This window comes from Saccostrea echinata, unplaced genomic scaffold (assembly GCF_033153115.1).
Source record: "Saccostrea echinata isolate AGI-Se365-2 ecotype Australia unplaced genomic scaffold, CSIRO_AGI_Sech_v1 ptg000029l, whole genome shotgun sequence".
Lineage (NCBI taxonomy): Eukaryota > Metazoa > Mollusca > Bivalvia > Ostreida > Ostreidae > Saccostrea > Saccostrea echinata.
This window is the reverse complement of record NW_026889778.1, coordinates 11,196,755-11,215,304: the sequence shown is the minus strand read 5'-3', so window position 1 is coordinate 11,215,304 and position 18,550 is coordinate 11,196,755. Positions and strand designations below refer to the sequence as shown.

Genomic DNA, 18,550 nt, shown 5'->3' with positions numbered 1-18,550 from the left:
GCAAGTGTTGAAAAGTTTATTAATGCAGTCAATAAAACATTTCTGCTATAGGATTACCAAATGGGGAGACACAAAATTAAATGAATTAATTCCACTCTGTCCCCTCGGGACAGTTTCGGACGTACCTAAGCTGTACCCAGGGGGAGAATGAACTTAGGGGGTAGTGTTGGAGAAGTACATCCCTTCTGTTAATCCGATATATCTGACGTTTTCCAGGCGTTTTTCATCATTTTGATATTTTACCTGCCAGGAAAACGTCAGAACCGGCGCCATTATGAAAAGTGGAAATTCGCCACCTCCAAACGGATGCGGCATTCTCGGGTCGATTTTCGATATTAATGTCTAACTCACGTGTTATCAACAGTGCAATGCTTTTAGTACTTACCAGTATCGCTTTTATTGTTTCTTCGTAATATAAAGTGTCTGGTGAAAACATTTTATCAAACTGTCGAGGTTTGTTTTGATTTCGTGCATTTTGAAATCTCTTGAGACCTGTATCGAAAGGTGGAGTGATATTTTCTTTTAATTAAGCGATATTGATGAGAGCTAGAAGCATTGTGCTATTGATAAGTTGTGAGTTTGACATTTCATTCGATTTGCAAGTCACAATGTGAAAATGACGTCAATATATGGATGACTTGTGACAAAAAATGGTTGACTCAGTCGTACTCGAGCAAGGAACGGCTGTTAAGTTTAACGTGTATCTTGGAAATTCCTTTGCAGTAGCATATAATTATTTGTACAAGGTTTATGAATACAAAGGAATTGTCAGAAGTTTAATCATTAATTTGATTGATTGATTTAGTGAAGGAAGGGAGATGGTTAAAAATGATGCTCATTCTGGTGCCCAGTGAAAGTAAGCTGAGAAAGAAATGTGTCCGTAGTTGAGCAATTTGATATGAAAGATCACCAAGTTACAGTTAGAAAAATAGTTGAATATCTTAACAATAAGATAATCATTAAATCCCTAAAATATCATTTACTTTGGACTTTAAACATATCAGATATGATAAAGAGAAGGTGCCCATACTTGATCCACATGGGATAAACGACGCACTCAAGACAAATAATTCGAGTTGTGATAGTCACCATGCTCATTCTGGGAAAGGATGCCGAGATTTGGCGATTCATGACAAATCGACTATTCTTGTAATAAAAAAATAACCTGCATGATAAGAAATATTAGACTCGGAAAAAAATCTTCTAGCTTCTGAGAACAGTACGCAACCGAACATCTCACGTGACCTCCTGGACCAAGTGATTCGCGCATGGCCAGAACGTTGGCAGGCGTGCATTTAAACCGGAGGGGACTGCTTTAAAAAATTATAAGCACTGACACCTGTAATTTATATTTCTTTTATGGAAGTAATTCAATTAGTTCGTTAACTTCTTGATCACCCCTCGTAGGTCAAACTTCAGGGTCAAAGTCACAAGGTTAGAAATAATATATTTGAAAAGATCTTGTCACAGGTTATGTACATGTGGAATATGAAAGTCCTTTCTTTTCTTATTCAAAAGTAATGGCCAAGGTTAAAGTTTTTATGACAGACAGACGGACAGACTGATAGAAGAATGAGATTTAATGTCCCATCGCTTTCGCAAAAGTGGGGGACAAAACTTTTTGAATATCTTGTTTGCAATAATAGCAGGGCCATATTATTTAATTTTTTGACTAGTCTCTACCTCTACAACTTCCATATTGAAACTTAGAGGTTCTAACGTAGCTATGAATTGGTTATGCAATTTTTGCTGACATAACATTGTTTAAAAAGAATTGAATTATCCTGTAAAACTGTCCGTTGACTTTTAATCAGATAACTGATTCTTCTACCGTTAAAATGTCTTTTAATTTTCCCTTATATTTCCATTCACTCCTTTTGCAAATCCGCTAAAATCTTCCTCGTCCGTTTAAAACGCTTTCTTTAGGTTAATGTCAGAAATCAAGACATACAAATACTCAAAATGTTGACAAAACTTTATTACAATTACAACTGAATGTTTTGATCAAGTTTTCTTTCATCCAAATAACCCTTTTCTTTAAAATATACTACACGATTTATCCAAAAATCATATAGCTGTATACGTAGAATTCAGTAAACTGTACATTTAAAGTCATCAATTGATTGTACAAAACTGTTTATGATTTTCATAAGCATAACCATGAAGGGATAATATACATTTTTATCCCAAGAATAATTTAAAATTTAACGTATATTACAGCATGAATATTTAATTACCATGTTCAAAGTAAACAATTCCAATCCGACCCCTGGTATAATTAGTATTTTTCCAGGGTAAGGCAACAATCATCCTCACAATGTCAAGGTTTTGTGATTTCGGAACTCCACACAAACCCTTGAGTTTGTGTGAAGTTCCGAAATCACAAAACCTTGACATTATGAGGATGGGCAACAATAAATATTCCAGAGACATTACTGTGTATCATAATGTACAAAATATTCTCAAGAGGAACTACAATTACAAAGTGCTGTTTACAAAGAATACTACATTTTTAGATCATCCCCTAATAAAAAATGTACTATAGTTCACTATAGTTTAACAATAGTTTCAAAGTTTTTACTATAGTCAATCAAAGCTTTTATTTAAGTTAATCAAAGTATTTTTACTTTGGATTTCAGATTGTGATATTTCATGTTCTCAAATTATACATTCACCTAACACTGTTATTTAATTGAGATTTTAAGCCTTGAAATCTCAAAAAAAAAAAAAAAAAAAAAAAAAAAAAAAAAAAAAAAAAAAACCCTTAAAGTTTAATTGTAAGTCAAAGTAAGTCAAAGTATCAAAGTTTTTACTATTGTTAACTATAGTAAACTATAATAAAATTTTGATAGGGTCTGTAGGGTTAATTTGCTAATTTATTCAATATTCCTTTCTGTATATATAAACATTGAAATATCATTGGATTACATTTAGGTATAAAAATATGTTCCTATTCTATGATATATACATGTAGTAGGAATTCTCTACTCTGATGTTGTGTACTAAATATTCTTAAAACTTACCTATAACGGGGAAAATTTTTTAGTTCCTTTCCGTAAAATTCAATTTTGTAAAATTTGTGTAATTAAGAATGTTTTACGTAGCAAATTCCTACAGATCCCATGATGTCTGGATTAGACAAATTTTACTGAATGTTCTTCAATATTAATTAATGAAATAAATAATTTAAACAAATGAAGCTATCATAGATATACTGATAAAATACATGCAAACAACATTCGTAGAAAAAAAACGACAGAAATGATCGTACATATTCATATATAAACGTATATAATCACCTGCCTGCATGAGTCTGAATGATTTGATTTGCATATACTCGTTTATGTGCATATATGTATTTTTTAAAACAAATAATTGGAATTATTTTTAATCACTTTGAACGTCCTCAAAATTGAAAGATAAGAAGAACACTAAAGGCATTCGGGGGCCTCTTAAAACAAAAAATAAACATACGGAAACTGGATGTAAAAGAACATGTAAAGAAGAGGCCAGGTGAGGGGGAAGATTCATGATCTATACCCTAAAAAAATATTATAAATTGCTATAGTTTACTGTAGTATCAAAGTTTTTTTTACTATAGTAAATCAAAGTATTTTACTATGGATTTCTGATTGTTATATTTTTTGTTCTTCAATTCATATAGGCACATTTTTTTTAATTAAATGGAACTATTACTTGTATATTAATATGTTATTTCCAAATTTTATATTACTATTGTCCAATTCAAGAGATTTTAAGCTTTGAAATCTCAAAAAAAAGTTCCAGAGTAAAGTTTCATAGTAAATCAAAGTATCAAAGTTTTTACTGTAGTTAACTATTGTAAATTGTTGTTAGGGCTATTACAGTATATATATATATATATATATATATATATATATATATATATATATATATATATATATATATATATATATATATATATATATGATAAAGTAATGAATCGAAGCTTCAAAATAACAAATCAGTACTCTCCTTTTTTCATAGGAAGTCTAAAATAAACTTTTAGTTTTCTTGTAGGTCAATGTAGTCTATCCCCATTCCAATATTTACATAAGTACTCTGAAGTCGCTCATATGTAAAAGAGGGTTCCAGATAATTATCATCAGATGATGGATTCGTGAATCTTGTCAGTTCATCTACAAGCTCGGAAAATGTTGGCCTTCTGTCGGGGTTTAAATCCCAGCACCTTGTCATTACATAGTACCTGTAACAAACAAACACCTTAATGTACGGGAAACAAATTGGAATCCTGTTTATAAGCCTCCATTAAGGAGGGATTCTTCTCATATCTATTGTTTTTAAAAAAATAATGAAATTTTCTCAGACTGAAGAAAACACTATCATTAAGTGATGATTTCAATTAGAATAAGTTTAGAAGCAAGGTTAGGTCAAGGTCATCATCATTTTGCTTGACATTAAGAATAAGAAATTATTTTTGCCAATCATGTGATCCTCACTTCTATCATAAAAGATTAAATGTTTTTATTTTTGCATAGAAAGATCTCGTTAAAAAGTGTCTATCAGATGGCACTGCCAAATTAAGAATGATAATTTATCTAAATTAGATATTGGCTAACCCGAATTTCCTCTATTTTTCTAATTTTTTTTTAATGGAATATTAGTTATTTTTGTATGCTTAGTTTTTCTGAGTTTTCGCATATGGTGAAGTAGACATACAGTGTCTATAAAGCTACAAAATGATACAAACACAGAAAGTTTTGACCGTTTAGTAAGAGAGAAAAAACTTCTTTACTGTTTTTTTGCTAAAATCTGCTTTTAGAGTGGAAGCTTTTAAAAGCTAATAAGATTGTTTTTTTTTTTTTTTGAATTTTATTATTTTTTTATTATCATTATTTTTAGAAAATCGTATTTATTTGAAAATTTTAACTTAAGTCCCCTGTTATTAATTTCAGTCACTTCAGAAAATTTTTTGAAGTCTTCAATTGTTCAAAATTTTTAACTAAATTCATTGTTCTGTTACAGTAGTAATTTTAAGAAGCAGAAAAAGGAGATATTTTCATAGGCCGAAGTTCCGCCCAAAATATAGTCCCTGCTAGATTTTGAACTCAATTTCCCACTCAATTCAAAGTTGTAGAATTAAAAGAAGGAAAGAAAATTATGATCTCTTAAATCCCCTAAATCTAGATATAAAAGTCTTATAAGCAAATATAATATGCATATTTTATTTAGTCTGACACCAGACTAGAATTTCTCCTTAAAGAGGCTGAGGGATTTTGGCCATTTTTAGACTATATTGATCTCCTTTAGAAGAAGAGCTCCATATGAAGATAAAGAAAATGATCAAATTTTAAAACTAAAATTTTTGAAATTTTTCTCTGCCAAATGATAGTTGACAGCTTAAGATATCATATCTAAAAAATTAAGTTATATCTGGTGGTTAATTTGTGGTTAATTTGTTGACCCCCCAGCCTCCTTAAATGAAATATATGGAGATAACGAACAGTATTCAAGCTCAAAAGTCCATTAATCAATACAAAATAGGAGCAGAGCAAACATCAGAGGTGGGATCAGGTGCCATGGAGGAGTGAGCATCCCCTGCCGACCGGTCACACCCGCCGTGTGCTCCTTGTCATGATCGGGAAATAACGGGAAAATCCGTCGACAATTCAGTGTGTAAATGATGGCCTAACAATTAGTATGAAAAACGTCAGTCAGCATTTGACTCAATGATAAATTGTATTTGCTGACAAGGTCATTGTATCGACCATAGAACTTACGAAATGATGACTTTAAACGAGACAGCTGATATTCTTGTTTCATCAACTTATTTGTCATTAATTTACCTCGTTTTAGAAATTGTACATACGTAGAGCATGCTCTTGCGTATCGAATCAACTGAGAGATATATACCCCGTATGCAGGTGATGAAGGTATATTGCTGCATAAGTAAGGGAAGTTGACGATTGAAAAGTTAAAGTCATCACGTTTATCATAAAGCTTGGTTGTTAGATTACCATTAACGTCTTAAATTAAGATTTCGAAAAATTCTTGAATAATTGATATTAAAATTAAAAATACACTTTTTTGCAATTTGATTGTGTGTTAAAACAGATAGTTTTTTAAAACTTTGATGGTCCACAGAAAGCCTCAATCAGCAGTGAACAGTCTTTCTATATACTAGTAGACTACATTCAATGGCGTTAGATACGGGGGAGGCAAGGGGAGGGCAGTTACAGGAGGAGGGGGGTTATAATGCAATTTGTACCTGCTTTGGACGCGACAAAAGTTTGCACAAACTATTTCAATCCATTAATTATTTGAGGACTCCAAACAAGTTCAAGTTAAAAGCATTATATCACTGAAGAAAATAGTTTACATGTAATTTTAAAACATATGCGGCTTCAGTATACATTCGAGTATTTGCATCCAAAATATTGGTTCACCTAGCATACTAATATTCTGGGTAAAAACCTTCAGAGGACTTTAAGGTATATATTGGGCACATAAAGCATAAAGCATTTTTGCTGTCTTGAGATTGCTTTTAGTAACATTTTCCCGAAATACTGAAAAATGTTAGAATTTAGTAAAATGATTATTTAACACTCTTTACATTCAGAGAAAAATGCTTTTAGCAATTCAAATACTGGACACCTTCACGGTCAACCACAGCTACAAAGATGGTGAAGTAGACATGGTTTACATTTCTCTCGTCTACTTATATCTCGATATTTCGACAGTATAAAATTTCTTTCTTTAGATTATGTTTTCGAGTGAAATTCTCATTCTGTGAGAATTATTCTCTTCTGGTGTATCGTGTTATAAATAATGGTATTATATGCTTAACATAAGATATTACTATGGTCAACAAACCATTTGGTAATAAAGAAAAAAATGTAACATACAACACATTTTCTTTAACAAGTACAAATCGAACAGAATTATAAGTAGTAGGACAATGCTGAACTCTGTAAACTTTTCATGCAGTGAAAACAATTATATTTTGTAGTGTTAGTCTGTCAACTTCTTCTATAAGTGTATTTTAGAAGGCTTTTTACAAAACATCCGGACAATACTGAGACTGCGGTAACTTCCTGTTCATCTTCAGAAATCTGAGCATGTCCCATCCGTCCACTTCCGGGTATGGCTTATTTCCCCTGGTCATCAGTTCCCACAGTACCACACCAAATGACCACTTGAAGAAAAGGCGTTTATGTAAAAACGTAAATATCAATAATGACAGATGCTGTTTGGGAATTTTAAAGTTCGAGATCAATTGAAATATTTACCACGTCTGACTGGGCAGTAAACATTCCTTTCTCAAGACTTTCAGGTGCCATCCATTTCACGGGTAACTTACACTTCTTGTTACTTATACAGTAGTAATTCTTCTCATATATGTCACGTGACAGGCCAAAGTCTGCTACTACTACTGTTTTGTCATCACCAAGCCTTCGAAAAAAGTTAATTAAATTAACACATAAAAAGAATATTTGCATGGAAGATGAGTAGATTTGATAATTTGAAGAAAATAACTCACATGCAATTTCTTGCAGCAAGGTCACGATGCACGACCCTTTGTAAAGACAGGTATTCCATACCCCTGGCGATATCAAGACCAAATTGTAAGATATTCAAAAGTGTCATCACCTGGTTCAATCAAAACATAAAGATCAAATTTGCCATATGTACCGTTCGCCTTTAATTAACGGACTCGCATTCAGTTGACATGTTTAACTTTCCATGTTTTTAATTCCACAATAGTCTGATAAGGATTATTATATCTTGGTTCAAACTAAACTTAATAAAGACTCTACAAAATATATACATGTACATAGACAATAATTTTAATATTCTAAATTTCATTAATTTAATTATTTTGCTGTTGAGAACACTGTCAGTAAAACAATAAGATCTGCATGAATTAGTGCTATAAAAGATTGTAAACCACTCACTTCTGTGCTGTATATCTTACATTGTTTTGATCCCTGATATATGTTAACATATCTCCATGTCTCATAAAAGGCAAGATCACCAGTGGCATTTCGTCAGAAAGGCAAATCCCAATTAACGTCATCACATTCGGATGGTGGAAATCAGCCATTTGTAAAGCTTCATTTACAAATTCCTTGGCATCTATATCTCGTGATACTTTTTCTAAGTAAATGCATATTACATGTCTTCAAAAAAGAAATATATAATGAACAAGATGTGCAAATAGTTTTAGTAGTTGTGGGAAAAGATAAGGTGTTGGAGGATGATAGCAGTTTAAGAAGACGGTATAAGAGGAAGAAAATGAGAAGAACTGCAGAAGTAAATTAAGTGGTACCAGCAGTAATAGATACATAATTAAAAGGTGTGGAAAGATCAGTAATACTAGGAAAATGAGTAGTTAAGCTAGTCGTGGCACATGATATATGAGATGAAGGTAAAAAGATGAAGAAGTAAGCAGTAGTTTTAAGAGTTTGAGGAAATAAAGAAGGGACGCAGCACTGTTAAGGTGTACTATAAAGAAATCAGCGGAATGGAGAAGTACACAAATACATTTTTAAAGGGAATCTATTTTTGTAAAGCTATTTTATTATCAATGAATTTAATATCAATTGAAGTAACCTAATGTTTCATTAGTTTAAGTTCCAAGTTATGGGGCTCAACTTGAAATATGCCTGACCTTTATTAAGTATTTTATGTATTCATAAATTAATGGTATAGATTTCACGAAAGCAGCAGCACTTTTCAAGTTCAAGAATATTTCCTTTATCTCTGTTTAAAAAAAAATGTTCAAAATCTTTTAATTAAGTTCATGCCTATGCAAAAAGGTGTTTTAACGACGCACCTCGATATAAAGCACATCAACCCTGTACACAAAAACAAGACGGAATATATTCAATATCTTCTCTCGATAATGATAAAATAATGGCATTAAACAAAGGTTTCACGTCTTTTAAACATATAATATTCTGTTAAATAAAAATAATGCATTTTTTACTGTGGGAAAAAATTGATTCGACCCTCAGGGTACAAAAAATGCGTCACATTTTACCATAATGATAAGTGCATTTCGATCAATGACTTATTTATATCAAAATGAATGCAGTGGTAAGTTTTGATGCACTTTAATACTTTTATACAATTTAAAAGGAATTGTTATTTTAGCCTCATTTCACAGTAAGCATTTTCCGCATAAATCCCCCCTTTATGTAGCCTTAACAGTGTTGCTGAAAGTTGCACATTTTGTGGCATTAGTAGAAGGATGAAAAAATGGGGGGGGGGACTTTTTTCTTTGTTGGAGCAGAATTAATGAAAGGAAAGAAGAACAGGGAATCGAAGGAAATGGCTGCTTGACAAACAATTGCAAGAGGATGGAGAAAGAAGAACTAGTCATTCATGGAAATAAAATTAATACATAACTATAAAGTGTGATTATACTTACGATGTAAAGATTTGATCGCCACTGTGGTTTCATAATTATCCACTGACTTGGTCAAAGTACCCTCATAGACAATCCCGAAATTCCCTAAATACAAGATAAGTAAGACTTTATCTAAAATTGAAATGTACACTTAGAAATGTAGAAAACACTATATTATTCTACATTATCTTTACATCTACCTTTTCCAACACAATCTCCGATTCTGAGGTCATCAGGAGAGATAAGTAAACCTCTACTTTTCAGAAGGTTCACTATACTTTCATCTATTCTGTGTTCATTGGCTTGATCTCGATTTCTTCTCAGCATTTCGTATCCCGAAACTATATAATTTGATATTTTCAAATAAATGAGACAAATGCACAGATGTAAGGCCTTGCATAAACAACAATAACAACAAAACTTTCAAAAGTGCCGAATCCAATAACATTTCTATACAAGAAATTGCAACCTTAAAAGTAATTTGCAGCATATACCTTGCATATTTTGAACATAATTTTGTCTTTGTTGTGTCTTTCTGGTTTTTCGTCTCCTCCATCTTAAGATGGCAAACAGAGATACGGCGCCGACAACCACAATAACAATCGTGATGCTGACAATTATAGGAATATACATGTCGACTGATGCAGGATAAATCAAATCACCAACAACAACGGTGAGAAATCCTACTTTGACCTGAATGACACGGTACCAAATTAAAGATAACGATGTGGCATCTCAAGATTTTATTTCTGTATTATATACATAGACACTTTGAACATGAAAAAAAAAAAAAACCATGGGGGGAATTGGAGCAATGTTCATGATGCAATTAAAAATGGCGTTACCTCACTGCATATTTAAGTTTCCTTTTTAAAACGGTTACTGTTACAATCTTAAATTTTATACCCTGCAAACACCTTTTCAAGGGACGTTTGTTTTGATATACAGGAAAAAGTCACATAAACTAGTTCTATGTCATCAGTTTTAGAGAGTGGCAAACTACAATTTGGTGATCTGGAAATTTGGGTCACATCGTCAAGTAATTGCGTGAAATGAGTGATATACAATATATATAGTAAAATTACTACTGTCTACTTACTCTAATATACAATTTCCCATCAGTTGATAATGGTGATGGCTCTGTATATGGAGGTTTACATGTGAGATTAGAACTTTGTAGATCTGTCATTATACATTCACCCGACCCAACTCGAATAAAATAATCATCCTTAGTGGCTACACCATCTAAATAATCTCCCTAGGTAAAAGAGCGATCGTTCATATCTTATTTACGTATTGCTGATCCACCTTTCATTGTGTTCCATTTGTAAAATAATCAAATATTCCATATCAAGATTACAAACAGCAAACATATCCTAAAACGATGCATATAAGAGTCATTAATCAAGATGCCGATAGCTAATTTATTGTAATTACAAATTTAAATTGTTTTTATTGACAAGATAATCGCTACACGATTCCTTATCAAACATTTAGATTATCCTTGTAAGATATCAAAATAGGCAAAAGCTTACAATTATCCCGAATACCATTAGTCGGCATATTTAAGAATATTGCATAAAGCATGTGTGCATATATATAAGATTGAATGATTGAGTCTATGTTGTTTTAAGTACCATTCGAGAATTGTTCATTCATATAGAGTATATAGACCAAATACCGGTGAAGGCCTTAACTCGATACTCTGGGCCATTGACCAGTAAAGGTTCTTTATCGGGCCAACGTCTCCCATGACACGGGGCTTCTGTTTTTAAGGTCTCATCCAAAAAACCCCGCAACTTTCACACTTCAAAGTGCCGAGCGCTTGGCAAAAGAACAGTTGCTACCTATTATTTATCGACTTAGGGTCGCGGCCGTGATTCGAACACACGACCTTCAGTATATATATATATATAAGACAGAAAAATCAGTTTCTGTTCAATTCGAACCTTTTCAATAGCAAAAGAAACTGAAAAAACCCTGATATAGTATGTATGCCTTGGCAGGTAGTAGTATTAAATGAAAAATTTACACAAGCACTTACCATTATGATAATTTTGTTTTCTCTTGAGGCAGGATCAAAGCTGAGGGATTGGTTTCCATTAAATGGGAAGAAAATTGGATCTTTAAGATACAACACTCGTGGCTGCAAAGTGGTTGTAAAACCGTCTAGTGAAAGTTGCAATGTTTGGACCCTGGAGCTATTATCTGTCATCCATCTTGGAAAAGGAGGGTATTTACATTTCAGACGATTTGTATTTATTCTTGAACACAGATTTTTATTCTGTAAGAAATAAGTTATAAACTTTTACAAGTCATAAATACTACCAATAATGATCACCATCAATAAAACACACACATACATGACTCTCCTTAATAAGAAGTCTGTAAAAATTTTAGGTTTGTTATTTATGATGGTGCTGGCAAGGAATGTGATAACGTAAAAAAAATAAAAAATAAATAAATAAAAAAACCCTTACAGATGTGTGACAAACGACAGACGGACAGCGGTATACTGAGAACTTTTTGATCAGAAAACCTTACCTTAACCTTTGTTAAGCTGAGCCCCCCTCACCCCCCCCCCCCCCCAACAATAAAAATATCGAGACAATCTTTGAAATCAAAGAGTAAAAATATATCCTTACGTTTTCTTTGTTTCCAGAAAAGTAGACTGTCATTTCATCTATCACTTCTACAAACCCGCTACCGACAACAGAGAAGCTTAAACCTCCACTAAAGTAAAAATAAACAAAATTGAAATTAAAATGATAATGTGTTTTTGCTTTTTAAGAAAACGTTTACATCAACATTTTATGCGACTGAAGGTTTTTTAAAAATTCCATTTTACGTAATATATACTACAAACACATTTTTACGCAATTTCGGAATTTAAAAATCTTTTTAAAGTACAAAATTTCAAAACTCAATTTTTGAAAAGAGCTAGGTTCACTTCATGCATAAAATGGCCCTGTACTTATATCAATTAATTGACTATCACCCTCTGTCCCATTTCATATATCAAAATAAATTAGAGACTTGGCGCTCTCATTTCCTATAACAAAATTTCTTTTTGAGAATTCAGGTATTAGAAAACAGGCTTTGTAAAAATGCAATATTCTTGAATTTTGCAGAAAACAGACACATTTGACCAAATTCAGCAAAGAATTAAAATATGAGCACAGCACTCGATCCAAAACATGTTCTATGATCTTCAGAAACAGATCTATCATTATGTTATTGCATATTTTGGATCAGAGGTTGTGCTCCATATGAAATATTAAAAAAAATACTCCAACTTTTGGCCAATTTAAAGGGATTTACATGATATGGTAAATATGACGCAATTCATGACGTCATAATACATTGACTATAGAGAAAATTACGTCATGTTCAATAGATACACGGTCACCAAGGATCCAAGTGATAAATACTGCATTGTCAACTACAACTGAGCAGTTCCGATTTTTAGAAACTCATAGGGCCAAAAAAGGCCCTAAGTGGCCTTTGTTCTTTATTATCTAATCTATAGAAATTTTTAATTCCTTCACAACATCTTTATTTATGCAAGAAAAGATATTAAATATTTTAATTGATTCATATAACGTACCACATTTCGATATAGCATTTTTTTTTAAAATTTTTTAGATGTGCGTTAAAATTTCTATTGCAAAACACATGTGCCTTTGTAAATATGTAAAATCGATCAGGATATCATAGACTCAAATATAAATTCTTCAATTTGAAGATAGCAAAGCTATGTTAAATCTCATTTTTCTTAAAAGTAAATCGAACAAAATGATATTGTAGGTGGGGTCTGATCTAGACGGAAGGCAATGCTATTAGATAGACGTAAATAAAATATGTAAGAGTGTCCGAATCAATCAACAGAAGTTGTTAAGGAAAAAAAAACATAAAAGCAGAGTGAAATGCTTTTAACACAAACCTAAACCCCTATGACAACTTGAAATATAGGATTACATCTTATATTATTGAAGTCAAGACAACGTTGTGATTAATTAGAAGTTTACCTATAAATACTCCTTAATTCAGAAGGTTCTGTGCCCTGCACTACAGGATCAGACAGATAGGTTAGTCTCATGTTCTGTAATGTTCTGACTGATGTATTATCAAAGAAAACCTGTATTATGTGAGGTCCAGTTATGTTCGTGGGCTCTGGAACAAATGTTATTGCTTCGTCAGATGAAACCTCCATTTTTCTATATTTTGACATAGAAAGAAAAGTTTAAAACAAAATCAATGTACTTGACAGAGGAGTACATGATCTTGACATATTTGTTAAATATGTATAATTTTTTGAAAGAAAAAAAAGAAAAAAAAAACATACACTGAGCATAGTTTAGCCTTGGAAAAATCATCTATTAGTTGAACTCGAATGTCCCTCTTTCCTATTAATAAATTTCTTCCCATCAATTTGATGGATCTTCCCCCTGATTGTATTACTTCAGCAGGAGATAGTCCTAACAGCTGTGGATCCTATGAAAATATTATCAACATCAGAAAGTACAAAATATTTGAAACCAAAGGACTTAAGAATCAGGGTTATGCAACGAAACTCAAATACGTTTACAAAGATTGAGCATATTCGATATCATTTTTATGCAGGTTTAATGTAGCACAAATGTATGAATGAATATTCAGTGAAATGTAAACTGAAATGCATTTAAAATATAGTTTTAGTATCACCTTATACGAAAACAGCACTGTACTGACTCCAAGCCGTCCATCAACACTTAGATTTATTTGTCCAGATGAAACAGAACTGGGTCCCGTAACACACTGTACACTACATCATAAAAAAATCGTTGCGTATGAAGTAAACCTGAGATTTTATTTGTCAAACTTAATTCATATATTCTCAAATAGTTTTTTTTAAATTTGTAATTACACAGGGATAGTACAAAAGGATAAAGCGTCGAATTCAAATTAAGCCTGATAAATTGGCTTGTTTTCAGGTAAGAATTGTTTAGTAAATTTGAGCGGAAGACACTGAGGTTTTTTTTTAAATGTTTTTTTTTTTTCAATATTGTCATTTTCAGGATTTAAGGGCATCTAATTCTTAGTCTCATATGATAAAATGACACCGTTTGAAACGACTTCATATAACTTACGTTAGATCGACTACCGTAATGTTCGAGCATAATACACCAACAACAGTGATATTATCTACTTGTTTTCTTGACACGCCAAGGTTTTTACCGTTGATTGTGAGGTGAGTACCACCATCAACCGAACCATCCATTGGATCAATCTGTCTAAATCATAATAATAAAATAATGAAAAATCAAAGATCAATCTCCATGGATGAGCATTAAAAGGCTTAAAAAGAATCTACGGTTTGAACAAAATATTTTTCAAAAATTTTTTCTTCATTATGTTATTTAGTTAATAATACTAAAAATCGTACATATTTCACAAATGTACCCTGAGAAATTGTTAATATTGTTTGATACTGTATGACAAACCAATAGCTGCGCAGAAATTCATCATATGCAGTATCAAGTAGCTGCATGCATTGTGACACATGTATAGCTCCATACAAATTTGCAAAGTAACAAAAGCAGAAAATTATAAAGCTTGAAATGTCAAAAGAAAACGCAAAAAGGTACAAAAATATTGCATGTTATTTTCTGACAAAACGAGATATCCTACCGACTCCTACTTTTACATGTACCCTTGAACTTACTAATTGATATTATAACATATCCTTGACTTTTAAATATGGCATTGCATCAAGGTCAAGACACGTCATCAAGAAAAAGGTGCTCATATTTGAATGAAATTCGAGGGTTTCAAAGATAATAACTTTAATTTCGTTACCAAAATAGTTTAATTTCTTACACTGTTGACAATTGGGGCTGGACATAGAGATTCTGAACAGTTCTTTAGACTGTAAATACACTGGTCACCACACCATTTACAATTCATTGCAGGCTGACTGAGTTCCAGATCCTTACAGAAGGTACAGTCTCCAGCAGCTTGACCTGTACAGCTGTACAACATTACTGAAATAAGAATTCATTTTAAAAACTGAGGTTAAGCTGAACACCGGCAACTATGCTGAAGCAAATTAAAGGTAGTCTGAATTCTTGAAACATAGCAACAATCAAATTGACTTAACATATAGATGATGGGATTTCTTCATGATCAAGCATCACTCTAATTCAGGAGTAGGTATTTTTTGGCAGATTAAGTTTAGGAAAAATCATAATAAATAAAACAAACAATTAAACCTTCAAGCTGAAAATAAAGAAAAGGAACACTTTTTGAAAATCATTTCATGCTTGCCAACGATGACCTTAATGTCGAAAAGATAATTACACGGAACAATATAGTAAGCAAAGGTAAAATCAAAATGTATAGTCCGTTCGTACATGTACATTGGTGCTCATTGAAAAATGTTTATGATAACGTTTTAAAACTCATAATTTTTTTTGTTTAAAGGAAAGCAGTTCTAGATTTCTTACACTTACATGTTAAATAGCTAGTTTCAATGTTAAATTCCCCTTCTGTCCACAGGACTTTCATGCTTGCATCATATAAACCTTTGGGTAAAGCGTCTTCAATCTGAAATGGCAACGAGGAGTAAAGAAAGATCGCGTTATTATATAATAATTTTGTAATTAACTGATTTTTCAAAAAAAGAAGCTAGTAAAATTATAGAAGCTAATATCTATACCGGAATGACAAGCACCATCCGATATTTTACATATATATGTATTTCCTGTATAAAACCTACCTTGCTGATATTGAAAATTAAATAAGTACTTGATATCCTTCTCCCCTCTACATTTAGTATCCTTGATGGTAACTTTATTTGTCCTTTATACTCGTCCTGCGAGAATACACATGTATAAGTACAGTGTTTTTATAGTTACAAATGTTTACCCGGTAGGTCTAATTTGGATAATATGCAATAAGTGTCTCTTGTATTCACAGATTACTCATGGCTTTACGTCCTGATAATATTTTGACTGCCAACGAACATTTGACCCAAGTAAATTAAGAATATGAAATATACTTTGATATTTATAAGGCATTGGAATGATATTTTGACTCAGTAATAAATAAAAATGGGACATTCTAGTTACAAAGAAATTATTTTTTTTAGTTGTTTACTTATTGAAAATTAATATCAGTTTCAAGAATTGTGCCTTTTTAGATACAGCACAATGTAACTGTGTACAAATGAAGTAAGTACTTACTGGTTCTGGGAAATTCTTTCCTTGAACGATGATAGTTTTAGATTGATCCTGTGGTATCAATAAGGGACCCGTCTGAATTTTGTCCGCCATGGGGCAAAAATACTTCCCTCGTTTGCCTTCAAAACCCTTCAAGTCATTAAAAAAAGTAAATATTGTGATGTATGTTTTTTACTTTTCTTTTATCTTTTGAATAGTTCATAAAATTGGTTAAATGTCCGAGGCTTGAATTAATTTAAATATAACTGTATATGATCCTTCATAACTTAGGGGACACTAAGCACTTTGTAGTTTCAAAAATATACTACATTGCTAAACAATCATTCTAGTTAATTGTTTCATTGTACCTGTATGTGCATTTAATTTAATAAGATTAGGTGATTTGTCAATCTGGCGCATTCTCACCCCTGTTCAGATCAACACTTCAGGCATTTGTAGCCCTAAGACCTTTTCATGAAAAATCGTAATTAAATTTGACAACTCTCTAATTTTTTGTTTAATACAGATAATACCTTTTTTGTAGGATTATTCACAATAAAAAAAATAATGTACTAGAATCTAAGATTTTTGTGACCCACTTTTAACCAATTAATTTTGTGTGTGTGTGTGGGGGGGGGGGGGTGTGTGAAAATAATTATCTTAGTCGAAAGATATATTTTGTGGAAAAACAACTATCTTGCCTGACAGTGTAGTCTTATAATTCGCTGGTTTCCTTTTACATCTCACAATATTGAGGTTTTTCGTTTGTATGAGTTGTAAAACAATGAGTCAAAAGTTTGATTTTGTACACAAAATTTCTCATCTCATATTTAAAGCAGTAACTTAGTGCAATGCTTATAAAAGCAATAAGCTTTGAAATTAATTGCTTAATTGGAGTGACATGGGGAAAACATCATGGCCGTTGATGACGTAGTATTGATTGACACTTCGAAAATTGATGCAAGATTTTCAGTAAAAGTAGTACAGTAGTAGTATAATCTTCTCAAGAAACATGTAACAAAACACTCCAAACCAGACAGACCTTATTCAAACGCTCAAAAAGAAAATCATACAAGGACCATAATGCATTCAATAAAGTGCTAACTTGAAAATGAATTATGTTCCAGCATTAATCTAACATAAACTTGAAAATGATTTATGTTCCAGCATTAATCAAACATACTAACGTTAATAGCAGGTACCACTAAGCCAGAAGAGGATAGAGAGACATGATTTACAGCTAATAAAAGACGAGGGAGTAACATAGACTTCACGGCAGAAATGAAAAGACAGACATGACTTTTATCAGATTACATTTATCATTATGAATAAATTCTTGCTAAAGTTCATTTAACTGCAAGAGAAGATTAACAACGCAGTTGTGTGACTGAGAAAAAAAAAACATGCAGTGCGATTTTTGGAAAGATTGATTTAGATTTAGTTTGTATTTGAAAGACGTACAAAAATTAGATGATACAAAACACCAAAGAAAGTAGAAGATAAACTCCAGAAACCATGGATATAATCGAACAAAAGTTCATTTAAATTTGTGCTTTTTATATTTATAAATCGGGACAATGACAGAGTTGTGCATCAACATAGATTGAAGAGGTTGACATCCCTGTATGGTTAATCAGGCTAGGCCACAGAGAGTGACAAGCTGCCAAAGCTTTGTGTGAGTCCACTGGATGTGATCTTGTGAATGAGAATTTGAGTTCACATAGGCTTACCAATAACCTAATCAAACAGAAAACGAAGTCATCTTGCAACATTCAAAACAGGAGATCACATCGAAAGATCAGTTTACACAAGGCATCGGGAAATATGATGTCAAGATCACTTGCATTTTACCTGTAAATAAGTGTTTGTTTATAGGGTATTGCTATAATATTACTCGTTCATTTTTTATGGTCGGAGTTCTATTTGAGTCCTGTTTTTAATGGTTTAAATTTTGGTCTCT

General features: G+C 32.1%; 2 protein-coding genes across 3 annotated transcripts; both read right to left on the bottom strand.

Annotated features, from left to right (window-relative positions):
• Nucleotides 1-3,965: 3,965 nt before the first annotated feature.
• On the bottom strand, nt 3,966-14,651 carry LOC133194966 (macrophage-stimulating protein receptor-like). The gene is made up of 15 exons (XM_061330859.1): nt 14,521-14,651; nt 14,096-14,195; nt 13,737-13,885; nt 13,420-13,608; nt 12,037-12,124; nt 11,436-11,675; nt 10,491-10,649; nt 9,886-10,084; nt 9,592-9,732; nt 9,413-9,496; nt 7,955-8,136; nt 7,520-7,629; nt 7,269-7,431; nt 7,038-7,174; nt 3,966-4,225 (listed from the first exon to the last, which is right to left on the bottom strand). The coding sequence occupies exons 1-15, from the start codon at nt 14,649-14,651 to the stop codon at nt 4,024-4,026; spliced, it is 2,274 nt and encodes a 757-aa protein (XP_061186843.1). The 3' UTR covers nt 3,966-4,023.
• Nucleotides 14,532-16,789, bottom strand: LOC133194495 (plexin-A3-like). 2 transcript variants are annotated; one of them, XM_061330442.1, is made up of 5 exons: nt 16,615-16,789; nt 16,149-16,244; nt 15,877-15,976; nt 15,251-15,414; nt 14,532-14,664 (listed from the first exon to the last, which is right to left on the bottom strand). In XM_061330442.1, the coding sequence occupies exons 1-5, from the start codon at nt 16,702-16,704 to the stop codon at nt 14,656-14,658; spliced, it is 459 nt and encodes a 152-aa protein (XP_061186426.1). In that variant the 5' UTR covers nt 16,705-16,789; the 3' UTR covers nt 14,532-14,655. The 2 variants fall into 2 exon arrangements, with proteins under 2 accessions (XP_061186426.1, XP_061186427.1); XM_061330443.1 differs by having other exon boundaries at nt 15,883-15,976.
• Between the last annotated feature and the right edge of the window lie 1,761 nt (nt 16,790-18,550).